At 37.5% G+C, this 22,223-nt stretch overlaps 1 protein-coding gene across 6 annotated transcripts in view; it reads right to left on the reverse strand.

Annotated features, from left to right (window-relative positions):
• Window positions 1-10,291: 10,291 nt before the first annotated feature.
• Window positions 10,292-22,223, reverse strand: part of LOC148803592 (uncharacterized) — a 36,003-nt gene continuing 24,071 nt past the window's right edge. For 4 of the 6 annotated variants that reach the window (XM_088889733.1, XM_088889723.1, XM_088889728.1 and 1 more), the window contains one exon: window positions 10,533-16,077. In XM_088889733.1, the coding sequence (XP_088745859.1) occupies window positions 14,067-15,176 (1,110 nt within the window). In that variant the 5' untranslated portion in view covers window positions 15,177-16,077 and the 3' untranslated portion in view covers window positions 10,533-14,066. The other 2 variants (XR_016077353.1, XR_016077354.1) reach the window with 1 other exon arrangement.

The following is a 22,223-nucleotide window of genomic DNA, read 5'->3' on the forward strand; positions in this document are numbered from 1 at the left end:
GCTTGCTTAGATAGTTGGATACCCCAAATCCGAGTAACTTGATGGGTCTGATAAGATTGTTAGCAGCAGCCAGCAGGAGCAGGTGAAAACAATTTTACCATGCTGAAGCTGAACTGGCTAACTCCATGGAGATGACCTGGCTTGTCAGAGTAGAATACTCAATCACAGTCGACACGGAGAAGATTATAGAGCTAAAACAAGGACAGAGAATATGAAAAGCAAGGCAACTAGTATGACAGATTTAACTTGATTCGTTGGACTCTGACTTCCAGGCTGGATTTGATGACAATGGTTAATACTATAAAATCAGTGGTTATGAAGCTTTCTTAGAAAAAAAAAGGGGGCTAAAACTATATATAGCTCTTAGCAATTAACTGTTGAACCACCAAATTTGTGGTTGGGACTTGGGAGAGAAAATGAGAAATCTATAATACAGGGTCCCCATCCAAGGTATATATGGTCATATAAATTTATAAACCTAAACCATTGGATTATTTTTTCTGTTTTTTCTTTTTACCGGGGAGGTTCAACTGTTGAAGTTCCATCTTTATTAAAAAATGGGACCTGCCCAAATCAGTACCCAAAAAAGGAAAGTTGATCATCTGAATTCTATGTATGAATTCTTGTACAATTGTACATCCATCCATATGATGATACATATACTGTTTGTATACAGTGTTTAATGTTAGAGTCAGGCTTTGAGTCACTGAATCTTATTTTTCTGCAGAAGACCCGCTTGGCTTGGCAGCATATGAAGAAACCAGTCTCCAAATACCGTTGTGACTTTCAGGGGGAATCATTGAAACTTCCAAAATTTCACCCTCACCCAAGGGAGAGAGAGAGAGAGAGGAGGTTGAGTCAGTCCACGCATATCTATGTTGCTATAGCATATCGTTACAGGAGAACAAAAACAATAAACAATTAAATGTCTGTACCATAATTACAAACATTAACCCATATTAAAAGTATTTTTATAGTAGAACTTTGATCCATAAGAGAAATTATTATGTAATCTGATATTGCACTGCTATTACTCTATTTGTTTTGTTGATATGGGCAAATTAAGATCGGTTGATTTGATTAATTAGACACTTGTATTGATCTGGACTCTTCTATTTAAAACTTGTTCATGATCGTAGGTTTTATGTCTACGTTAGTTTTATATTACACATACATACGTAATTGTTTAATTTCTTAGTTTATTGATATCTTCATCTAGACCCTAGAGGATAGCAACGTGATGATCATATCTTCGTCTAAAGATCTCTTCTCTCTTCTGGAGTTCCATTGTTTCTCTTGGTTTGAAGTTATTATAGAGAGACACCATTTTCTTCTCTACTGATAACTAATTAGACAGCCTTCTTCTATTTAATTTTTCTTTCAGTTTCAACAGTTGTTATTGCCTTTCTCATGGAGGGGATCGGAATTAAATAAGAGCAAAGCGTGACATAGTTCGAAGAATATTCTACCTATATGTGTAATACGATTACGACTCTAACAAGTTGGGCAATAGTTTTTTCTGTGTTAATGACAGCAGCAATTGAAGTATATATTCAACCAACTGCGTTGAACACTACTGCTGTGAAATGGATTTATATGACCATATATACCAGATGAACCCTACTGCGTTGAAGGGATTTACATGGGGTTTAATTAATTTGCTTCCGGTTCGATGGATGCGTTGTTGCACATAGGATTCCTCGTGGTTCATTATTTTGATCCGTCTTTTCCTGCAAATGCAGACCGGTTTGTGTGTCTCGACACCCAGAAGAGCAAAAAAGTTACTGGAGTAAATAAGTAGATGAAAGGCCACTTGTCATTAGGTTTTATATGAGTACCATTTGGAACTATACAAGACAGATGGAATCCTGTAGGTGAGAACACACAGAGGGCAGGACAGAGGGAGAATGGCGATGATTGGCTGGTCAGTGGGGTTGGGGGGCTCACCATGGTCCATGGCTTGACCACTACTACAGACTACTTCTCATACCAGGAAGCTCTCTCTAGCTACTACGTACACTCTCACAGTCACAGGCATGAACCTAGACACACTACTTCCCTCCTTCAATTCATCAATTCCCTTGTAGCTAGCTAGCTTAATTTGGCCACTAATTAATCAAATTGGGTTCTCACTTTCAACCATTAGAGCTAGCGCCCACAGATTAGATAGCAAAGAGACGCGTTGAGGGTCTGTGCTTCAATTCCTGCTGATTGCAGGGCTTACCTTACGTTGCTGTAAAATGTGAAGAGCTAGCTCATTTCCCCTTCCTAGCTCATATATAGGATTAATTTAATAAGCCTAGATCTCTGAGTGCTGATACTAATAACACAGAGCTTGGTCCCCCCATTGCCCAACCAACACAACACATTGTTGCAAGCAAGTAGAAGGGAACCCACCATCAAGAAATATATCAGTTCAGATTGAGAATGAAGAAAAGTCTATGTTGTGAGCTAAAATTGTCTAGAAAAGGAGGTGGTAGTTGCGGTAATCAAGTAAGTTGGCATCATATGCCAGTGTCGCCATTTTCCTGCTTTATTCAACACACAGTGAATTCTGAGATAAATAAATGCACGGGAAGAAATTAATAGATGCCTGCTGCACTACTAAACACTGTTGATGATTTGATGTGAATGTTATTTGAATGATTTGTAAGAGGTAAGAGGGCATGTGCCCTGGGCTTTCCCTCTGAATTTATTCATCCCCATTAAACAGAACACCGAGAATTTTGTTTCTGGTCGGTGTTTGATTTACCTTAGAAATTAAAGTGGGGTTCTCTCTCTCTCTCTCTGGAGATTGTTTTGTTTTTCTATTGCTTTTCTTCCGTATCTTTTTGTCTTTGTTTACATAAAAGTTAAAACCCAAGTCTTTTTTACACAGCTCAAAGTCCAATCTTTTATGCTGGTTCAATTGGCCCTACAAAGCCACTGTGGAAGAAATAGGCATTTTTCTGTCAGTCTCCTGGGAGAAAGAATCATTCTCTTTTCTTCTAATTCTAACTATTAAATATATCACTATATCAGAGCCTTTCTTGCACCAAACATAAAAAGAAGAAGAAGAAGAAAAACCCTAGATTCTTTTTAGGTTTCTATAGGCTTAATGTGATGAGATAGTGCTTGGATTTTGAGAGAGAAGAAAGGCTGCTTTGTTTGCTAAACTTTTAATTTCCTCTTCTTTTGTTCCTCTCCACAAGATTTCCTTAGCTCTAGCTAGCATGCATGGGAAGTAGTGATCATGTCGCATACATATACATAAAATGTTGTATACATACATACACATGTATTAATGAATTTGTTATTCATTTGTTTTTTGGCTACCCAATGAATTTATTATTTGAAGTGTAACTACATGCTTGCATGCATGCATCTAAAGATACGTACATACTCATGCATCCATCCACACACATCCATATAAACATGTATGTAAGGAAGAATTTATACTTTTATAGTATGCATTCATGTTGTCGATATTTGAACCTAGCATCAAATATTAATTTTAACATTCATCAATTAACAAACATAGTACATTAATTCAACCATATATTCAACCTTGAATTGTAACTATCATCGATCAGAAAGAAGTAATTAGATTTAAACAAATAGATTGATAGATCATTCATGTTTATATATATGCATGAATATGTCAACCGTATACAGATATAGCTAGAGATAGATTGACAGATGGATATAAAGATGCTAGATTTAACCAACCTCCCTTTGTACTATCTTAATTTGAATTGAATTAATTGAGTCCGGATTTCCTGCACTTGGTTATGTGTGTGCTGTGGTGCATTCCTAATTTACATTGAAACACGTCAGACTTTGCATGGTATCTCAGGTCACATGTGTGAGTCATTTAACGGGACCGTTTGCATTTTTTTAATGTCTCAATTTTTTTAAACTAAAAATTTAAAAGAAATAATAAAACTAGATACTTTGACCGTCCAACTAGATAGACGGTAAAAAATATAGAGAAAACTGTTCAGACCTAGCCCTTCCATGGAGCAGATGCCATTAACGAATGATTGCAGGGGAAAAAATTCTGGTGTTGAATTGTTTATACTGAAGTGCTAGCATAGCTCCTCCATGGTAAACTTGCTTTTTCTAAGTCAATGTTCAGTGTTTCTTATTCTGCAAATGAGAACTGAAGCAACAAACCGACAAATCTTGTTGTTTTGATGACTTTATAGTGCATACTCTATGCAATTGATTGAGGTAAAGATTTCAGAAATCTCCAAGTTGAGATAAGTTCAAAAGCAAAATTAGTAGACATTAATTACTCTGTAACATGCTTCCTAATTTGTGAAGTCTCCATTGTCTTTCTGTTCATTATTTTTTTCTCAATATCATCATTAGAAAATAAAGTTGACATTTTATAAATTTGACTTAAAAAGGGAGTCATTACCGAATCCAGATCATAATGGGTTGCAAGTGTTTTGAAAAAAGCAGAGTACTCAAGTGAATAAGAAACGATGGGCACCTGAAACAATTTCTTGCAAATGACTTCCACCCTTATTTGGTCTGCAATCGTTTATCAATGCATCGGCACCAGGTTAGAGCTGGTTTGGTTTGCAACAGTTTTCTTTGTTTTCGTTTTTCAATACTCATCAGTCAAGATTTCATATGCTTCACTAACCCCTTGATAGTTTTCTATAGCAATGTCTTCATCTGTGGAGATGGGCATTCATGGAGTGATAGATTTGTGCCCATTGTCAATAAACTTTTCTATTTTCTTCATCCCATGTTTCATGAGATATGTAGAGTAGAGTGTATATCTCTCTATTTGGAGTAATGATTTTTCCTTCATTCTCTGCTAAACAAGAAAAAGGGATTAGGGTTTTACAGACAATATTAAAGTTTGTTATGGAATAGTTAGAAGCAAACTGTCCGTTTAAATGACTCGCATATTTGAGTTGGAATGCTATCCAAATTCTAACATATCCCAATTTCATTGGGAGTGCACCCTTGCACACACAAAACCAGGTGCAGGAAATCAGAACTCGAATTAATTGCGACAAGGACAACAGCGTCGGCCGTCGGAGTGCAGAAAATATTTGATGGGGTCTAGTATTATTGTGGTTCATGGAAACTTGCCAGTAAACCAGCCTTGTACCTTAAACGGATTGACCCCATCGATTGCGACTCCTGGTCTTCTGGTTCTCTCCCCAGAAGACCCAGAAGACCGTGAACGCAGAACTCTTTCTGGGGTAGAGTCAAATTTTGTATGAATGAATTAAGCTTGGTTTTTCTTCATGCTTACCTGTTCTTACCTCACTTTGTCCCCATCTCGGGATCCAAATCTGAACATTATGTGTGTTTAAGGAAATGATTGAACTTCTCCTTTTTCTCTCTGGTTGCTATATACACGTTTATAATGAGTAAACAAATGAAACAAAGGTTTCATCAGCTTCTGTATGTGGATGGGAAGAAGGCAACGAAGCATGAGAGGGACATGCATGGGATGGAATCAGATGGACGCATCCAACCCATGATGCATGGCGGGTGCATGCATTTTATATGTAATGCTGATGACAGCACAATGTATATTCTAGGTGTTGTCACATGTTCAGACCTTGACTCTGAAATTTGCTTATTCACAACTAGTTGTAAACATATATTATAACATGCCCACCTGCTTTATTTGTATGTATTTATGTATTTGCAGCATTGATTCCTCCAATATGCATGCAATATACATACATACATGAGAACAGAATCATGTAAGTATCTTCATCCTCATCCATTATTAGGAGACAATATTTGTCGACAGATAAATCTTATATACTAGCTAGTAGCCACATCAAGATGGGGTGATGGGTCCCATGGAATGATCTCCCAAGAATGATTCCATCACCTAGTCTAGCTAATTATCCACCAAAGCCTACCACATTACAATAATCATTCAGTTCCCCATATAGTTGGGTTTCTTTTAATGCATAGAGATATAGTTTATTAGTATAAAGAAGAACAAATTGTTATGTGTTGTGTTATGTGGAGAGATGACTTGAGTTTGTTGGATGGAGAATCGGTACCAATGTTGGCTACAATATATGATGTAACCATGTAAGCTTTGTGGGTGTATAAGACTCCTGCAGACTCCAGTTGGAATTGTCTTTCTCGTAGCTCAAACATGTATAGAATAAACAGGTTGCCTAAATATATATATATATATATAGGCAACCCAAGTGGTATTTGTTTTTGTTATCATCATCATGTAATCAATATTGTATCAATGTCCACTTTGGATGCCTAAGCAGATTTTAAAAAACAAACTACTTAATGCTTTTCTTTACTTCTCCCTTTGGAATTTGACTAGTCTTATTTCATGTATATTTTCTGTAAATAGTTGCATCACTTTATCTAATTTAATATCAATGAAATCAGTTAACCCAATAAGAAGCCTTTGAATTTGATCGAGGTAACCCAGAATGAGTCAACTGGAAATTCATCCACCAACCCGGTTTCTGCAACCCTCCTGGCACATCGACTGAGGGAACGTGGTTTCAGCAGCAGCAGCAGAACTCCAATCTCATTAAGGTATACTTGAAATTCATGATCGCAACAACTCATTAGAACGTCATATGTCGATTTTTTTACTAAAAACATTTAAAACACTATCTCTGTGCAATTTTTCTTTCATTTATTTATTATTATTATTATTTTTTTATCTCATGCATAATGGTTAGTCAGAGGCGTAGGTATTCAAAAATCTGATTTTGAATTTAAGGTTGGATGTAATAGAATTGAATTCAAATATGACTTGATTCAATATCTATCTATATATATCTATTAACCTATTTATATAGATAAATATACTTTGTAATTTGTATAAATAAAATATTTATTTTATATAAGTATTAATTACCAAAAATAATTAATCAGTCCAATTAGAATCGAATTCTAGATCTAATCGAATTCGAATTCATTCCTTTTACACCCTGCTGATGATGATGGTGCAGTAGAAGAATCTGATTGAGCATTCAAAAATTTTAACAAAAACATGAAGGCGTGGTGGATTCATCATCCACCGTTAAAAGCGATTATTTATACCTACAACTTAAAAGGACCGAAAGTTTTGTTTTCGTGTCAAGCAAATCCAGCTGGACTTCAGTCAGGGACCATCCTATTCTCTATTATGATTCGGATTTTCTACGTAGGCCGGTTGATGAGTTTGGTTCTAATTCTAGGCCGACACATTTTCTTTCATAGAGAGGCCCACACTTTAAACTAATGGGGCCCAATAACTAATACAATACTGCCGACGAACAGCTAATTCAGTGATAGGTGTAATTCATTCAGTGTGCTAATCAAATCTCTTTCTAATTCTACCAGGACCAAGGTCATGTGCCACGCACGTGGTCTGAATGGGATATTGGTATTTGACATCGTCCAAAATAGTCGATTCATTAATTAATAACGAAAATTTGTCTGCTTCTTCTACTTGTAAATCACTAATTGGCCCCTAATATCTACACTTGTGCTTTTTTGCCTTTTGTGAATTCTTTTGTTTTCTAACGATTTTGAAACCAGAGGAAGTCAGGAACGGGTAGAGCGCTGTTAACTGCTGTATATTGTTTTTTCCCTCTGACTGTTTTTCTAGCCAATCAAATTGGTGGTTTAACTGTAAACTACTGGGGTTTGAGTTTGACGTTCAGATACAAGACAACTCCAATCCACCTGCCACCATGTGAAAGTGAAAATCCTGCTCCCTCCAAAAAGATAGCCATGACCCATGAGGGGTGACAATTGGATTAGGCACGGATTGTATTCATTCTAAACCACCTAACTCAACAGTCAACACCCATATATCAGAGTTTTAATGGACAAAACCCAACCCAGACCGAATCAATGTCGACCTGCCCAACCGAACTTAGGCTGCCTTAAAGTTATCTCCTTTTTGCTGTTAAAAAGGAGATAAGTCAATGGGAAATGCAACCTTAATTGATTAACCTGTTTATTCACTTTGAGGTGTTTTTGAGTTTGGAGTGCCAAGGCTTGTTGCCATGCTATGTGTGACAATGGGATTAATTGAATTCCTTCAAACAACAAAGGGCTCACGGAACCTTTGAGCTATATTATGGGCCATGTGCACTTGGGTTGATTTTATCTAATTAGTGACATGACCAATGACTTTATTTGAATGCATGTATGTGTATGAGAAAGAAAGTCTAGATAGGATAGAAATAAAAGTAAGGGATCTATATATATTCAAGAATTAAACCCGCCATCTAATGTCTTGAGATTTTGATTTGAAAGTAGTGTTCAGCTCTTGTGTGCAAGTCACACATTTAAATAAATTCCTCAGTATTTTTTACTACCTTTAACAAATCAAACATAATATGACTTATTCAGCAACTATTTAACACGTTTTCACCAAGACTTTTTTTAAATGTTATCTACCCTAATCGGTCACGATTTTTGGAGTGGTTTTTGAATGGGTAAAAGGCCCAACCCATTTTAAGAGTAACCCAATGGGTACATGACCTGAAAATAACCCATGGTTAAAAAAGGAACGCAACCCGTAATAAATGGACGGGTTGAGTGGGTTAAAAGGGTCCAAATACATAAAATGGTAACTACCACAATAAAATGGAATTTCATCATGTTGTTCATAATGGAGTTTTGATAGAGCTTTTGTTTTGTGGTCTACACCACATATACAAGGAAAAAGGTACACACCTACATTGTTAAGAGTCATGTTTGAGACACCACTAGTCCACTACAATTAACGGCATTTTAAGATCACTAAAGGCTATAGGGGCATTTTCAAAACATCCCATTGATTACCAATGTTGGTAAAGGTTTTCGTAGCATTTATATAGACTAGTAAGTGTGTTTGTGCTTTGAAAGTAACAATTCTAGATGGTGATAATGATAGCAATAATGTATACAAATATTTCTATAAATATGCATTTTTATTATTTTTTTTGTTTTTTATTATTAATTGGGTGCATATTGCAATATTCAAATGTGATTATATAAACACACATACAAATATGTGATATTCGGATTGAGTTGTCAAGTTTCAAGCATCATTGAAAAGCCTAACTACTTGGCTATATTCTTTTTTTTTTGTAATGATTTATCTTTTTTTTTTTGTTCATTTATCAAAGAAATGTAAGATTTAAATAGAGAGAATTGAATGAGGTGAAAAGTAGTAGTTTAATGTACAATTTAAGCCTCACAATTAAATAAGGACTAATTCAAAAATGAATACTTTAGTCAAAAGAAAATTCCACAATTTTATTCATAGTAAATTTTAATAATAGTGTAAACATAGAATTATAGATGTGTTCAATTTTTTCTATAATTTTTTTGCATATATGTATAAAAATGATTATGATATATCACACTTACTTATTTATGACATTAAATGTTAACACATTTGACCAAATGTTGAATTATTGATCTTTGTCAAACAGTGAAATAGTTTCATTTTTGGCCAATTCTAAAGTTCTTGTTTATTACACTTATTTTTTTAATTTGATTAACAAAAAGTATCATAAACATGTATAATTTTTCTATTTTTTGTAATTTTCTATATTTATTTTTATTTTAAAAATTTATTACCTAACTATGACTTCATAGGTTGATTGATTTAATTTAAATGGTTGAATTATTTAGCCACCCACCACTTGGATAAAGAATGGCTTTGTTTTTTAGTCGTTTTCAAATATATGAGTCTATATTATTAAAAATATTGACATAGATCTAACTAGTGGCATTTATTTGTGAAAATAACTTAAATATTGGATTTAATAAGAGAAAATGTGAGTTAATACGTTAAGTATAAAACTTAATGAGAGGGGACTAAATGAGGTGAAAAGCAATAATAGAAGTTTCATTTTCAATTCTTACAATTAAAAATCGAACAAATATGAGCATTTTAGCAGTCATTAAAGCTAGCATTAAAGTTGTTATAAAATAACTTTTATACCCTTTTTCAAACAAAGAAATAGAAGATAATTTCAGTCCAAAAAAAAAGAGTTTCACTCTATAGTCAAGTTTATTACCACATTTTAGTGGTAGTTCTCAATGCCACTAAATAGCAACCTCAAATTCACCAGAAGACTCAGTACAGTAATATACTGACATTTATTTTTTTCCTATAACGGCATTTTTACATGCCTAAAAAAGTTTCACTTTATAGTGACACTTGTAAATGCCACTAAAAAGTTATCATCAATACATCTATTAAGGCTTTAGTGATGTTTACAAGTGCCATTGAAAGTCAACACATTAATAAATGCTAAAAATGATAAAAGCAACAATAAAAAATGTTAATTATTATATAATGGTAAATGAACCTGCATTAATAAATATTAATTTCACTATACTTTTTTTAATAAAATGTGTGTGTATTTTCATATAAAACAAACTCATTATAAAATATTTACAGAAATATCACAGGAAATGCACTTGAAAGCTCAATAAGAGTAACCAACAGTTGTCTCTATGCTTTCCAAAAGACTGCATCAAAGCTAAAAATATCTTTAATGTGACATGCCAACAATTTCCTGAAAAGCAATTATATATTGTTAAAAAATTAATTAATTAACATAAAAATTGCTTGTTAAAGGAGTTGTTATAAATTATTAATCATTATATATTTATAATAAGAAAATAAAAGGAACTATTTTTAAAATAAGAACAAAATTGACATAAAGAAAGAATGTAAGCTATATAAATAGATCAAAGGCCTAATCAATTAATCTTCAGTACCTTGCATTGGCATTTCCCCACCCATGCATGGAGGCAAAAAAATAAACGAGAAAGACTTCCATTGCAAGAATAGCAATGGAGATGCTGCAAACTTCATCCAAATTGAGAGTCATCAAGATATTTCCAATTCAAACACATGGAGTTGCGCTACTGTTTCAAAATATTTTTCTCTAGTGGCTACTATTCACAATGTATGGACCATGATATGTGAATATTAGCGTGGCAATCATGCTATCCAAGTAATTCCATCTTTGTAGCTGATCAGGAGCTAGTATTCTTTTTTTTTTTTTTATCTTTACTTCCAACATCATGGCTCCATAAGCAAACATGACTCATGAGGCAGACTATAACCCACTGAGATATGATTCAAAATATTCACACACACACACACAAGATCTCATGCTAAAGAGATTGGCCCAGGGCACCTCCATAAGAAGCTTTGTAAGTTGCAAACAACAACCATATCAAGCTTGCTTGGCCTGCACTCCCTGTATTCTTTGGGTGGTTGGATGTGGTTAATGCACTTTATTAAGTTTATTAAGGTGTTGTATTGGAACACCACTGGCACTGCTAAACTTAATCTATTTTTTTCTTCTTTTTTACTTCATTATTATTACTGGACATGCTTCCTAAATACAAAGAAACCCATCCATTATCAACTAGCTCTGGTTGGTAAGGATGCCTAATTAATTACACAAACCCTTTCAAAATTCTTTTTACCAATCTGACTTCTTTGAATTTCATCTTGTCTAGGAACTCTGGATGTTTTGCCAAGTCAGTTTTACCTTTGTTTTATTTTTGTAAGACCATTTTGTCAAAAAAGAGATCTATCCATAAATTATGAGCAAAACACAAAACTGATGCAAGTTTGGGAGTAGCTTGGTAACACTACCTATATGATTCAATCTGTAAATATTCCTTGCAAAATTTTCCCTTATTTTGTTTTGAAAGCTAGCTGATTCCATTGCAAACTTTATTAACTAATGGTGCTATATTACCTAGAGAACATTTAGAAAGTGCTTCACGTTGATATTAACAGTTGGTAAGATTTGCCAAAAACTTGGAACTCTCTTTTAGGAGGGAGCTTGCATAAGCATATAGAGAATGCAAAATAAAAGTTCTCTTATAAATATAAGTACAAACCATAAGTGCAAAATTAAAAGTGGGTTGCTTTTAAAGAATCAAAACTCTGGTCCTGTGATCACTGAAAGGAGAAAAGAAAAAACTAAAATGACACTACAAGAAAAAGGATTTATAGAGGCAGGTGAAACTGCCTTTAAAATCTAAAGAAGAAAGGCAGGTTGCTTCCACCAAATGTTCTAGAGGCATTTGACTAGTTTTCAGAAGCATACACGTTAAGTGCCTCTAAAGGTTAGCAATTGAGACACTTATTATTGCCTCTAAAAATATGACTCTACGAGGCAATTGAAAATTCCTCTAATTGTACCCAACTGCAAATGCAACAGAATAGCAAATTTCTACAAGCTAAGCAATGCTAGTTGGCAGTTTTCCTGAGCTGGCTGTCATTCCCTATTTCTTTTATACATTTGTTAATTTTCACCTAAATATAGTGATCAACAAAGTTTTTAATTAAACATTTCTCCTAAATATAGTGATCCCACCCTCCTCAGGTTTCGATTCCCCTTCTTGGTTGCCAATCACTTTCTCTTGTAAAGAGCTAGAATTGTCATGGCAATCTCCATCATCCAACAATCTTCCCCCTTGTTTCAACTGTGGGGTAGAGGCAGTGTTTTAAAAGCACAAGGAACAAAAAAAAGCGCAAGGGCCAATACGCGCCTAAGGCGCAAGGTGCAAGGCGAGGCGCGTGCCTATTTAAGAAAGGCGCAAAATTACAAAAAAAAAGCTAAAAAATAAAAAAAAGTCGGAAAATTTTTAAAAAATGCAAAAAATTCAAAAAATATTAAACATAATGTTAGTAAAAAATATAAACTTAAATTTTAAAATAAATGATTTAAAAAACCTATTATCTAAGTAAAAATCTGCTGAATTAAAAAATATGAAAGAAAGTAGTTTCTTGAAGAGAGAAGGAGAAGAAGAGAAGAAGAGAAGTTGAAAGAAAAGAGAGCAATAATCTGGCCGCCCCCTTCACTTATTATTTATACTAAAATAATAGAACCATACAAAGACAACTATGCCCTTATAGGGCAGCAAAACATAAAACAACATATATAACACTCAAAAAACATAATAAAATTTGAACTCACATAACTACTGTGGTCCCCACCTCCTATCTAACAACTAACATAAAACATCTACTCAGAAAAACATCATAAAACTAATTAATCTTTAACACTCCCCCTCAAGTTGGGAGTAAATATCACACATTCCCAACATGCGTAGATCATGTTCAAGCTTGTTCCTTGCCACCCCTTTAGTGAGAACATCATCCAGTTGCAACTTTGAAGAGACATAAGGCAAACAAACTTCTCTGGTTGTTACCCTTTCTCTTATAAAGTGTCTATCAACTTCAATGTGTTTTGTCCTATTATGCTGAATTGGATTGTGGGCAATATTGATTGCAGCCTGATTGTCACAGTATAACATCATAGGTTCATCTACTTTCACCCCAATCTCACTCAAAAGAGATCTAACCCAAAGAAGTTATGAGACACCATGAGCCATGGATCTATACTCAGCCTCTGCACTTGACCTTGCCACAACCGCTTGCTTCTTACTCTTCCGGGAGATCAAGTTTCCACCTACAAATGTACACACTCCTGATGTAGACCTCCTGTCATCTAAACATCCTGCCCAGTCTACATCTGTATAGGATTTTAGCTTCAGATTCTCATGATTTGAGAAAAGAATGCCTCTGCCAAGGTGCTTTTCAGATATGCAAGTATTCTCTCAATAGCTTCCCAGTGCTGAACCCGAGGTGCATGCATGTACTAACTCACAACACTGACAACATAAGAAATACCTGGTCGTGTCATACAGAAATACAACAGTCGACCCACCATTCTTTGATATCTCCCCACATCCTTTACTATTTCACCATCCACAACATTAATTTTGTGATTTGGATCAATAGGAGTGTCTACTGGTTTGGTCCCCAACTTCTCAGTCTCTCGCAGTAGGTCAAGTACATATTTTCTCTATGAAATGAAGATCTCATGCTTGGATCTTGCAACTTCAATCCCTAAGAAGTATTTGAGCTCACCAAGATCTTTGATCTCAAATTCTTGCTGCAATGATTTTTCGAGATCATCAATCTCCTCCAGATCATTTCCTGTCTCCACTATGTCATCCACATACACAATCAGAATTGACACCAAAGCATCTCTCCTCTTCACAAAGAGGGTGTGATCAGATTATGTCTGTGTGTATCAAAAACGGATGAGTGCCCCTCTAAACCTATCAAAACAAGCCCTAGGTGATTGTTTCAGTCCACACAGAAATTTTCTGAGTCTGCACACCTTTCCTTTACCAATATTTTCATAAAAGCCTGTTGGAATGTCCATATATACCTCCTCCTGTACGTCACCATTGAGGAAAGCATTTTTTACATCAAGCTGGAACAAGGGCCATGAATAGGTGGCTGCTAGAGATAAATGGATACGAACTGAATTCATCTTAGATATTGGTGCAAAGGTTTCCAGATAATAAACACCATAGGTCTGAGTATACCCTTTTGCTACCAACCTTGCCTTATACCTCTCTATCTTGCCATCGGCCTTATACTTCACTGTGAATACCCATCGACATCCGACTGTCTCCTTGTCTGGGGGGAGATCAACTATTTCCCAAGTTTGGTTTTTGACCAAAGCATCCATCTCATCTTGCATGGCTGTTTTCCACTCAGGTTTGGAGAAAGCATCAATAACATTCATGGGTATAGACAAAGAATCCAGGGAAGAAATAAAAGCATGATAGGAGGGTGATAAGGCACTGTAGGAAAGATAGTGTAAAATGCAGTGGGCTGTACACTTTTTCTTCCCCTTACGAAGTGCAATGGGAAGGTCAAGGTCAGTGGGATCAACTGCAACAATGGTGTTAGGGACAGAAACATTATCATCAGAAAACATAACAGGCTCAGGCTCAAGAGGAATACCTGGAACTGTATCCGTCGAATCTGGAGTTTTAGAAGGATTGATAGAGAGTGATGTGGGTCGAGGATGTGTGGAGTCAACCATCATCTGCCGGCGCTGATATTGTTGTGAGGCTGCCCGTAGTGGCTCAGATAATGAAATTGGTGGTGCAGGTGCTGGCTGAACTGATGGTGCAGGTGCTGGCTGAACTGATGTAGATGTTGGCTGGACTGATGAAGGCACCACAGAAACAGGAACAAGAACAAATTGTGAGTTCTCCTCCCCAAAACTCTCCCCCTGAGAACCACTTGAGAAGAAGAATGTGGATTCAAAAAAGGTAACTTCCAGTGACAAATCTGCTCCTTGACATTGGGTCATAACAGCAATACCCCTTTTGGTTCTAAGCATACCCAAGAAAAACACATTTCTTGGCCTTAGGATCCAATTTCTTGCGATGAGGGCCAAGAATGTAAACAAAAGAAACACAACCAAAAACCCTCAAAGGTATATGAAATATCTCTCCATCTGGAAAAAGGAGGCTAAATGGCACCTTAAACCCCAAAGTCCGTGAAGGAACACAATTAATCACATGTATGCCTGTAAGAACTGCATCTCCCCAGAACTGCACAGGAACTGAAGCACACACCATAAAACTCCTTGCCACCTCCATAATGTGTCTGTTTTTCCTCTCAGCAACTCCATTCTGTTGCGGTGTATATGCACAACTGCTTTGATAAACTACACAATGTTCTAAGAGATACATGGTTAGGTCCTTTCCAAAGTACTCTCTGGCATTATCTGATCTAAAAACCTTAGTTCTCACTCCAAATTGTGTGAGAACCATTTGGTGGAATTGTCATACTAAGTTAGGAACCTCATCACATGATCTCATCAAATATATCCAAAAATATCGTGTATAATCATCCACAAACAAGAGAAAGTAACGGAATCCTCCAATAGAAGGGATTTGATATGGCCCCCATACATCAGTGTGAACAATATTAAAAGCATAAGTACTTCTTTTATTACTTGGTTTAAAAGACTGTCTACAATGCTTTCCTAACTGACAACTCTCACACTCCAAAGTAGATAATTGAACAGACTCAAACAACTTTGGGAAAAGACATTTCAAAGAACTAAAAGAACGATGTCCCAAGCGATTGTGCCAAAGCATAATCTGATTTACTGACTCTAACCTGCTACTACTGCTGCTGCTAACATGATAGCCCTGATGTCTCGGAATCTCATCCAGAAGGTAGACTCCATTCACCTCATGACCACTCCCAATCATCTTCTTTGACTCTAGATCCTGCAAAACACAATTACCAGGAAGAAAGGTCACAGAACAATTCAAATTTTTTGTCAAAGAACTAACAGACAGTAGGTTGGTATGAAGTCTACGGACATGTAAAACAGAGAACAGAGTTATATCATTGGTCACTCTAACTGCCCCCTTCCCAGCAATGGGCATATGTGAACCATCTACTGTAGAGACCGTCTCTACCAGAGCACAACTGATAGGAACTGAAAATGGTAGGGGCATAAGTCATATGCTTAGATGCTCCTAAGTCTATAATCCAGGGAGGTCCCTCCTTACCTGAAATTGATGCAAGTTTCGCAGTTGCATATGAGTTACCTGTATGTGCAAAGGAAGTGGTGTAGTTGGCTCCTACATCCTGCTACTGTCCATCTAGAAGGCTAGAGCTGGGTGAATCTTTCTTACTCATAAGCTGTCCAAACCTCTCCAATTCTGTTCTCACTGCTGCTACTGCAATGGATTCCCAATTAGTTTGGAAGAGGGGGGCTAAAGAGTCTCCTGTAGTGGCTACATTTGCATTTCCCTTCTTGTTTCTTATCCGAGCAGGCATAAGATTTGCATGTGTAGAGGAGATGGGCCGAATGGCCCATAGGCTATCATTCTATGTTATGTTTATGTTTTCCTCTGTAATGGGCCTTATTCTGGGCCTATACTCATATATTCAGTTTTTGTAATTTCTTGCCCACCCAAGGGCCTCTCTGTAATAATTCAAAGATTAACTTAATAAAATGTTTTAGAGTGTTAGAGGGAGGTTTAGTTCGAACCTCTCACTCTCTAACTCTCATTGCCGCCAACTCTCTCTCTCTCATCTTCTTAATCTTCTCTTGTTTGTTTTCTGGTTTTGCATCTAATCTCAAGCAGTTCTATACTTCAAGAGGGTTGTTTTCAACTTGGTATCAGAGCAGGCCAGAGCTTGGTGTGACCCTCATGTGGTTCTAGTCCAGCCGACTGCATGAGGATGTTCTAGGGCTGGAAGTTTAAAGTCATTCGCCTGGTTCTTGGAGGTCATTAGAGGGTGCCCAAGTCTCTACCTACTTGGAGAATAGTTCGGTGACCAGGAAGAATCAGAAAGAAAGGTTTTCGGCCTGATTTGAAGCTCAAATCAGAGATTCACATACTGTAAGTTACCGCAATTATTGCTGGGTTATTTTCTTTGCTTGGGAGGGTTGTTAAAGTACTCGAAACCCTCCTCCATTCTGCCCTACTGTTCAGCTGTTGCTGGACTGATTCAACTCAGAGATTTCTGGGCTATTTTGGGGAGCAGTTCGACTGTTGTTGGACTGTCAAGTTGCTGAAACTAGTTTGGACTTAGTGGTATTAGTCTCTAATTCAGCCCAGCCTTTTCTTGGACCTATACGAAATACTATTGAAGTGGTTTCTACTAGTTATCAGTAGGGTGTTAACTACTGCACACAGAGTGTTTGTTAAAAGGCCTCTTAAAGACTGTGGACTGTTATTTCTTCTCTTTGGGACAATGGTTGTTGGGGACCTGGAATACTTGGTGTTTGGAGGTCTGCTGGTTGCCCCTTGAAGGCTTCAATAGTATTTCTTCTTCTATAAAGAGCTGCCACCGAGCTTGGCTGTCACAGTTGTCAAGACTGAACTGATTTTGTGAGCTGTGTGGTGTTGCCGATTCAGCTCAAACCAAGTTCATCAAGAATCCCTGCACTTTGAGAAACTTATTAAAACCCTAATTGGAACCTTTTCATGATGGACTTCTCAGACCTTGAAAGCAAGAGTGTTGCTGAATATGGACAGACTTTGGGAACCCCAACCAATTCTATGTTGGCCGTAACTACAGTTAAACTTGATGGGACCAACTACTTGGCATGGTCACAATCAGTGAAAATCCATATTTGTAGCAGAGGAAAATGGGGGTTTGTTTCTGAGAGCAAGAAATCTCCCCCAGAGGACGATCCATCTTATGAGAGATGGATGCAAGAGAACTACACAATGATTGGGTGGCTTGTGAATTCAATGCAGCCACAAATTAGTCAAAACTATCTTTGGATTAACTCGGCTAAGGAAATCTGGGATAGTGTTGCAGAAACCTACTCTCAGAAATTGAATGTTGCCAGAGCCTATAAACTGAGGAGTGATGTGAAGAATCTAAGACAGGGGGAGAAATCCCTTGCGGCATACTTCTCAACCTTGAAATCTTTATGGCAAGAGATTGATCTGATAGAGGCTGTAACATGGGATACCCCAATGATGCTAAAACATACAGGAAATTAGTTGAAAGGAACATGGTCTTTGAGTTCCTAACTGGGTTGAATCCTGAATATGATATCACAAAGCAAAACATTTTGTCCAAGGAAAGTGTTTCATTGTCGCAAGCATATGCTTTGGTCAACAGTGAAGAGAGTAGAAGACAAGTACAGGTTCAAGGAGTTGGCATCAATGATCATTTTACAAATACGGGGGTTAAACCCAAAGGGGTTATAGGGGCTCCCAGTGACACAGGAAAGAAGGAGGTGGTCTGTGAATATTGCAATAAGTCGAAACACACCAAGGACAAGTGTTGGAAATTGCATCCCAGTCTTGTCCCTGTTCGGTTCCAGAAGAAAAATGATAATAGAAAGACAAGGAGTGCAAATGCAGCCATGGGTACAAATACAGTTGAGTCTGTCTGTGCAAAGTTGGCAGCCATGAAAGCTGAGTATGAGAAGTTTGGAAAGATGATCAACCATCTTGAAGGTGTAACTTCATCATCCAACCCTTCTGGAAATTCAGCCACCACTGCATTTGCTAACTCAGGTATAAGAGCTTCTGCTAACCATGCATCCACCTCAGGTAATCCTAAGACCCCTTGGATCATAGACTCAGGTGCTTCTGATCACATGACCAACCTTTCCACTCTGTTTGTTTCGTATGATTTGCTTCCTAGTCAAGACAAAATCACCTTAGCTGATGGTTCTCTTGCCTCTATTTCTAGCAAGGGAATTGTCAAGGCTACAGACTCCTTGACAGTTCCACCCTTCATGTACCTAAATTAAATACCAATTTATTATCTGTAAATAGCTTGACCAAGTTATTGAATTGTTGTGTAACCTTTTTCCCTTCTCACTGTGTGTTTCAGGACCTATAGTCTCGGAAAGTGATTGGGAGTGGCCATGAAACGAATGGAATATACTTGCTCGACACTCCTGGCCAATGCTTTGATCATCCCAAGAATGCTGCCTTTGGTTCTACTTCTTCAGAGTCTTTCAGTCGAATTATGTCGAGTCATTGTCAGTTGGGTCATTTACCTTTTCCTGCTTTAAGTCATTTACTTCCCTAATTGTTTAAGGGAGTCAGTGTATCCAGTCTCAATTGTGAGTCATGTCAGTTGTCAAAGCATTGTAGAAACAATTACCCTTTGAGCAATAAAAGATCTTTTCCTTTTCACATTGTGCACTCTAATGTGTGGGGCTACAGATATTTCATCCTGTTTATTGATGACTTTTCTAGATTCACTTGGATATACCTAATGAAATCCCGTGATGAAGTCCCAAGACTTGTGAGGCAATTTCATGAGCTTGTTTTAACTCAATTTGATACCGGAATTAAGGTTTTCAGATCTAACAATGCAAAAGAGTATCTTGAGAAGAGTTTATCATTGTATCTCTTTGACATGGGAGTTATTCACCAAAGCTCCTGTGTTAGAACCCCTGAACAAAATAGAGTTGCTGAAAGGAAAAATAGACATATTGTTGAAGTTGCAAGGAGCCTTTTGTTTGCCTCACATATTACCACAAGATTTTGGGGTGATACTGTTCTTACTGCTACCTATTTCATAAACCGTATGCCATCCAAGGTCTTAGGGTTTAAATCCCCCTTCAGTCCTCTTCATCCGGACAAGGATCTCTTCCCGATTCCTCTTCGTGTGTTTGGTTGTACCTGTTATGTTCACATTCCAAGTGCCCAATGACATAAGTTTGAACCAAAAGCCCACAAATGCATCTCCCTTGGTTACTCCCCCACACAAAAGGGTTATTGTTGTTTTGATCCAAAGACTGGCACTCGACATGTCTCTATGGATGTTACCTTTGATGAGCTTTCTCCTTTTTATGGTTCCTCTCAGGAAGGACATTGTCGACAGGGGGAGAGTCTGTCACAAGTATTTGCTCTTCCTCTTCCTGTCCCAGTTGAGTCACTTGACAAGCCTGTATCCTCACCAAATGAATCAAAGGAGGATCAACCACTTCATTCCTCTTGCCCTAGTGCCCCTATTTCTTTACCTCCTCGTCCTACCCATAATCCCAAAGTGTATCAAAGGCAAAGATCCAGGAATGAGCAAGTTGTTTCCCTTACAACAGATGAGACTCATGCATTCCCAATCACAGATGAGATAACAGGTACTGCTTCAGCCTCTTTGGAACCATCTTTCTCAGATCTTGATGCCCCCATTGCTATTAGGAAAGGAAAGCGGAAGTGCACTGCACACTGCATTTCCAAACACCTTTCTTATGATCTACTTTCTCCTTCATACTTTGCCTATCTCTCTTCAGTTGCTTCTAACCCCATTCCTAGGTCTGTGTCAGAAGCTCTTGGGATTCCAGAATGGAGAGATGCCATGAAGTCTGAAATGGATGCTCTACACAAAAATGATACTTGGGAGGTGGTGGATTTGCCTGAAGGGAAGGATCCAGTTGGGTGCAAGTGGGTCTTTACCATTAAATACAGGGCTGATGGGACTATTGAGAGGTACAAGGCCAGACTTGTTGCAAAAGGCTACACACAGACATATGGGATTGACTACCTGGAGACCTTTGCCCCTATTTCCAAGATGACATCTGTGAGGGTTCTCTTATCTCTGGCAGCTCACTTTGATTGGCCTCTTTATCGGTTGGATGTAAAGAATGCATTTCTAAATGGTGACTTACATGAGGAGGTCTACATGTGTATCCCTCCAGGAATGTATGGGAAAGATATGGAAGGAAAGGTATGCAAATTGAAGAAATCACTTTATGGCCTCAAACAGTCTCCTAGAGCCTGGTTTGAGAAATTTAGAGCTGCACTTGTTAAATTCGGCTATGTTCAGACATAGTCAGATCATACTCTCTTTGCGAAGAAAAGTGAATCTCTAGCAGTGTATCTCATTGTGTATGTTGATGACATTATAGTGACTGGTGATGATGCCTCAGGCATTCGGGCCCTTAAGTCTTTCCTCCGTACATAATTTGAGATTAAGAATCTGGGGGAGTTGAGATACTTCCTTGGCATAGAAGTTGCTAGATCCAAGGATGGGATTCTTATTTCCCAGAGGAAATATGTCCTTGATTTGCTATCTGAAACTGGAAAAATGGGTGCTAGACCAGCTGCAACTCCCATTGATATGAGTCACAAACTTTCAGCTTCGGATGGAACATTGTTGGAAGACAAAGGGGTCTTTCAGAGACTTCTTGGGAAGCTCCTGTACCCGTGCATGACTCGGCCAGATATTGCGTATGCTGTCAGTTGTATTAGCCAGTTCATGCATGCTCCTAGAGATACTCGTATGGCAGCAGCAGAACAAATTTTGTGCTATCTGAAAGGCTCTCTAGGAAAAGGAATTCTATTTACCAAGCATGGTCATCTGAAACTTGAAGCCTATACTGATGCTGATTGGGCTGAAAATATTGATGATAGAATATCTACTTCAGAATATTGCAGTCTGGTGGCTAGTAATGTTGTCCCTTGGAGGAGTAAGAAACAATCGGTTGTGGCCCGATCCTCCGCCGAAGTAGAGTATAGAGCCATGGCACATGGAGTCTCTGAATTGTTGTGGCTAAGGTCCTTAATGGAAGAACTTGGGATTGATCATGACAAACCCATGATGTTGTACTGTGATAATCAGGCTGCCATCAACATTGCTCACAACCCAGTACAACATGATAGAACCAAACATATTGAGGTTGATACACTTTATTCGAGAAAGAGTCTCTTCCGGTGAAGTTCCATTCATAACTTCTGAAGGACAATTGGCAGATTTCCTCACCAAGGGTATTTCCAAGGCAAGGCTTCAACATGACACTAACAAGCTGAGCATTATTAACATTTATGCTCAGCTTGAGGGGGAGTTTAGAGGAGATGGGCCGAATGGCCCATAGGCTGTCATTCTATGTTATGTTTATGTTTTCCTATATAATGGGCCTTATTCCGGGTCCATACTCTTA

The sequence above is a fragment of the Nelumbo nucifera genome, chromosome 1 (assembly GCF_055504915.1).
Source record: "Nelumbo nucifera cultivar China Antique chromosome 1, China Antique-T2T, whole genome shotgun sequence".
NCBI lineage: Eukaryota > Viridiplantae > Streptophyta > Magnoliopsida > Proteales > Nelumbonaceae > Nelumbo > Nelumbo nucifera.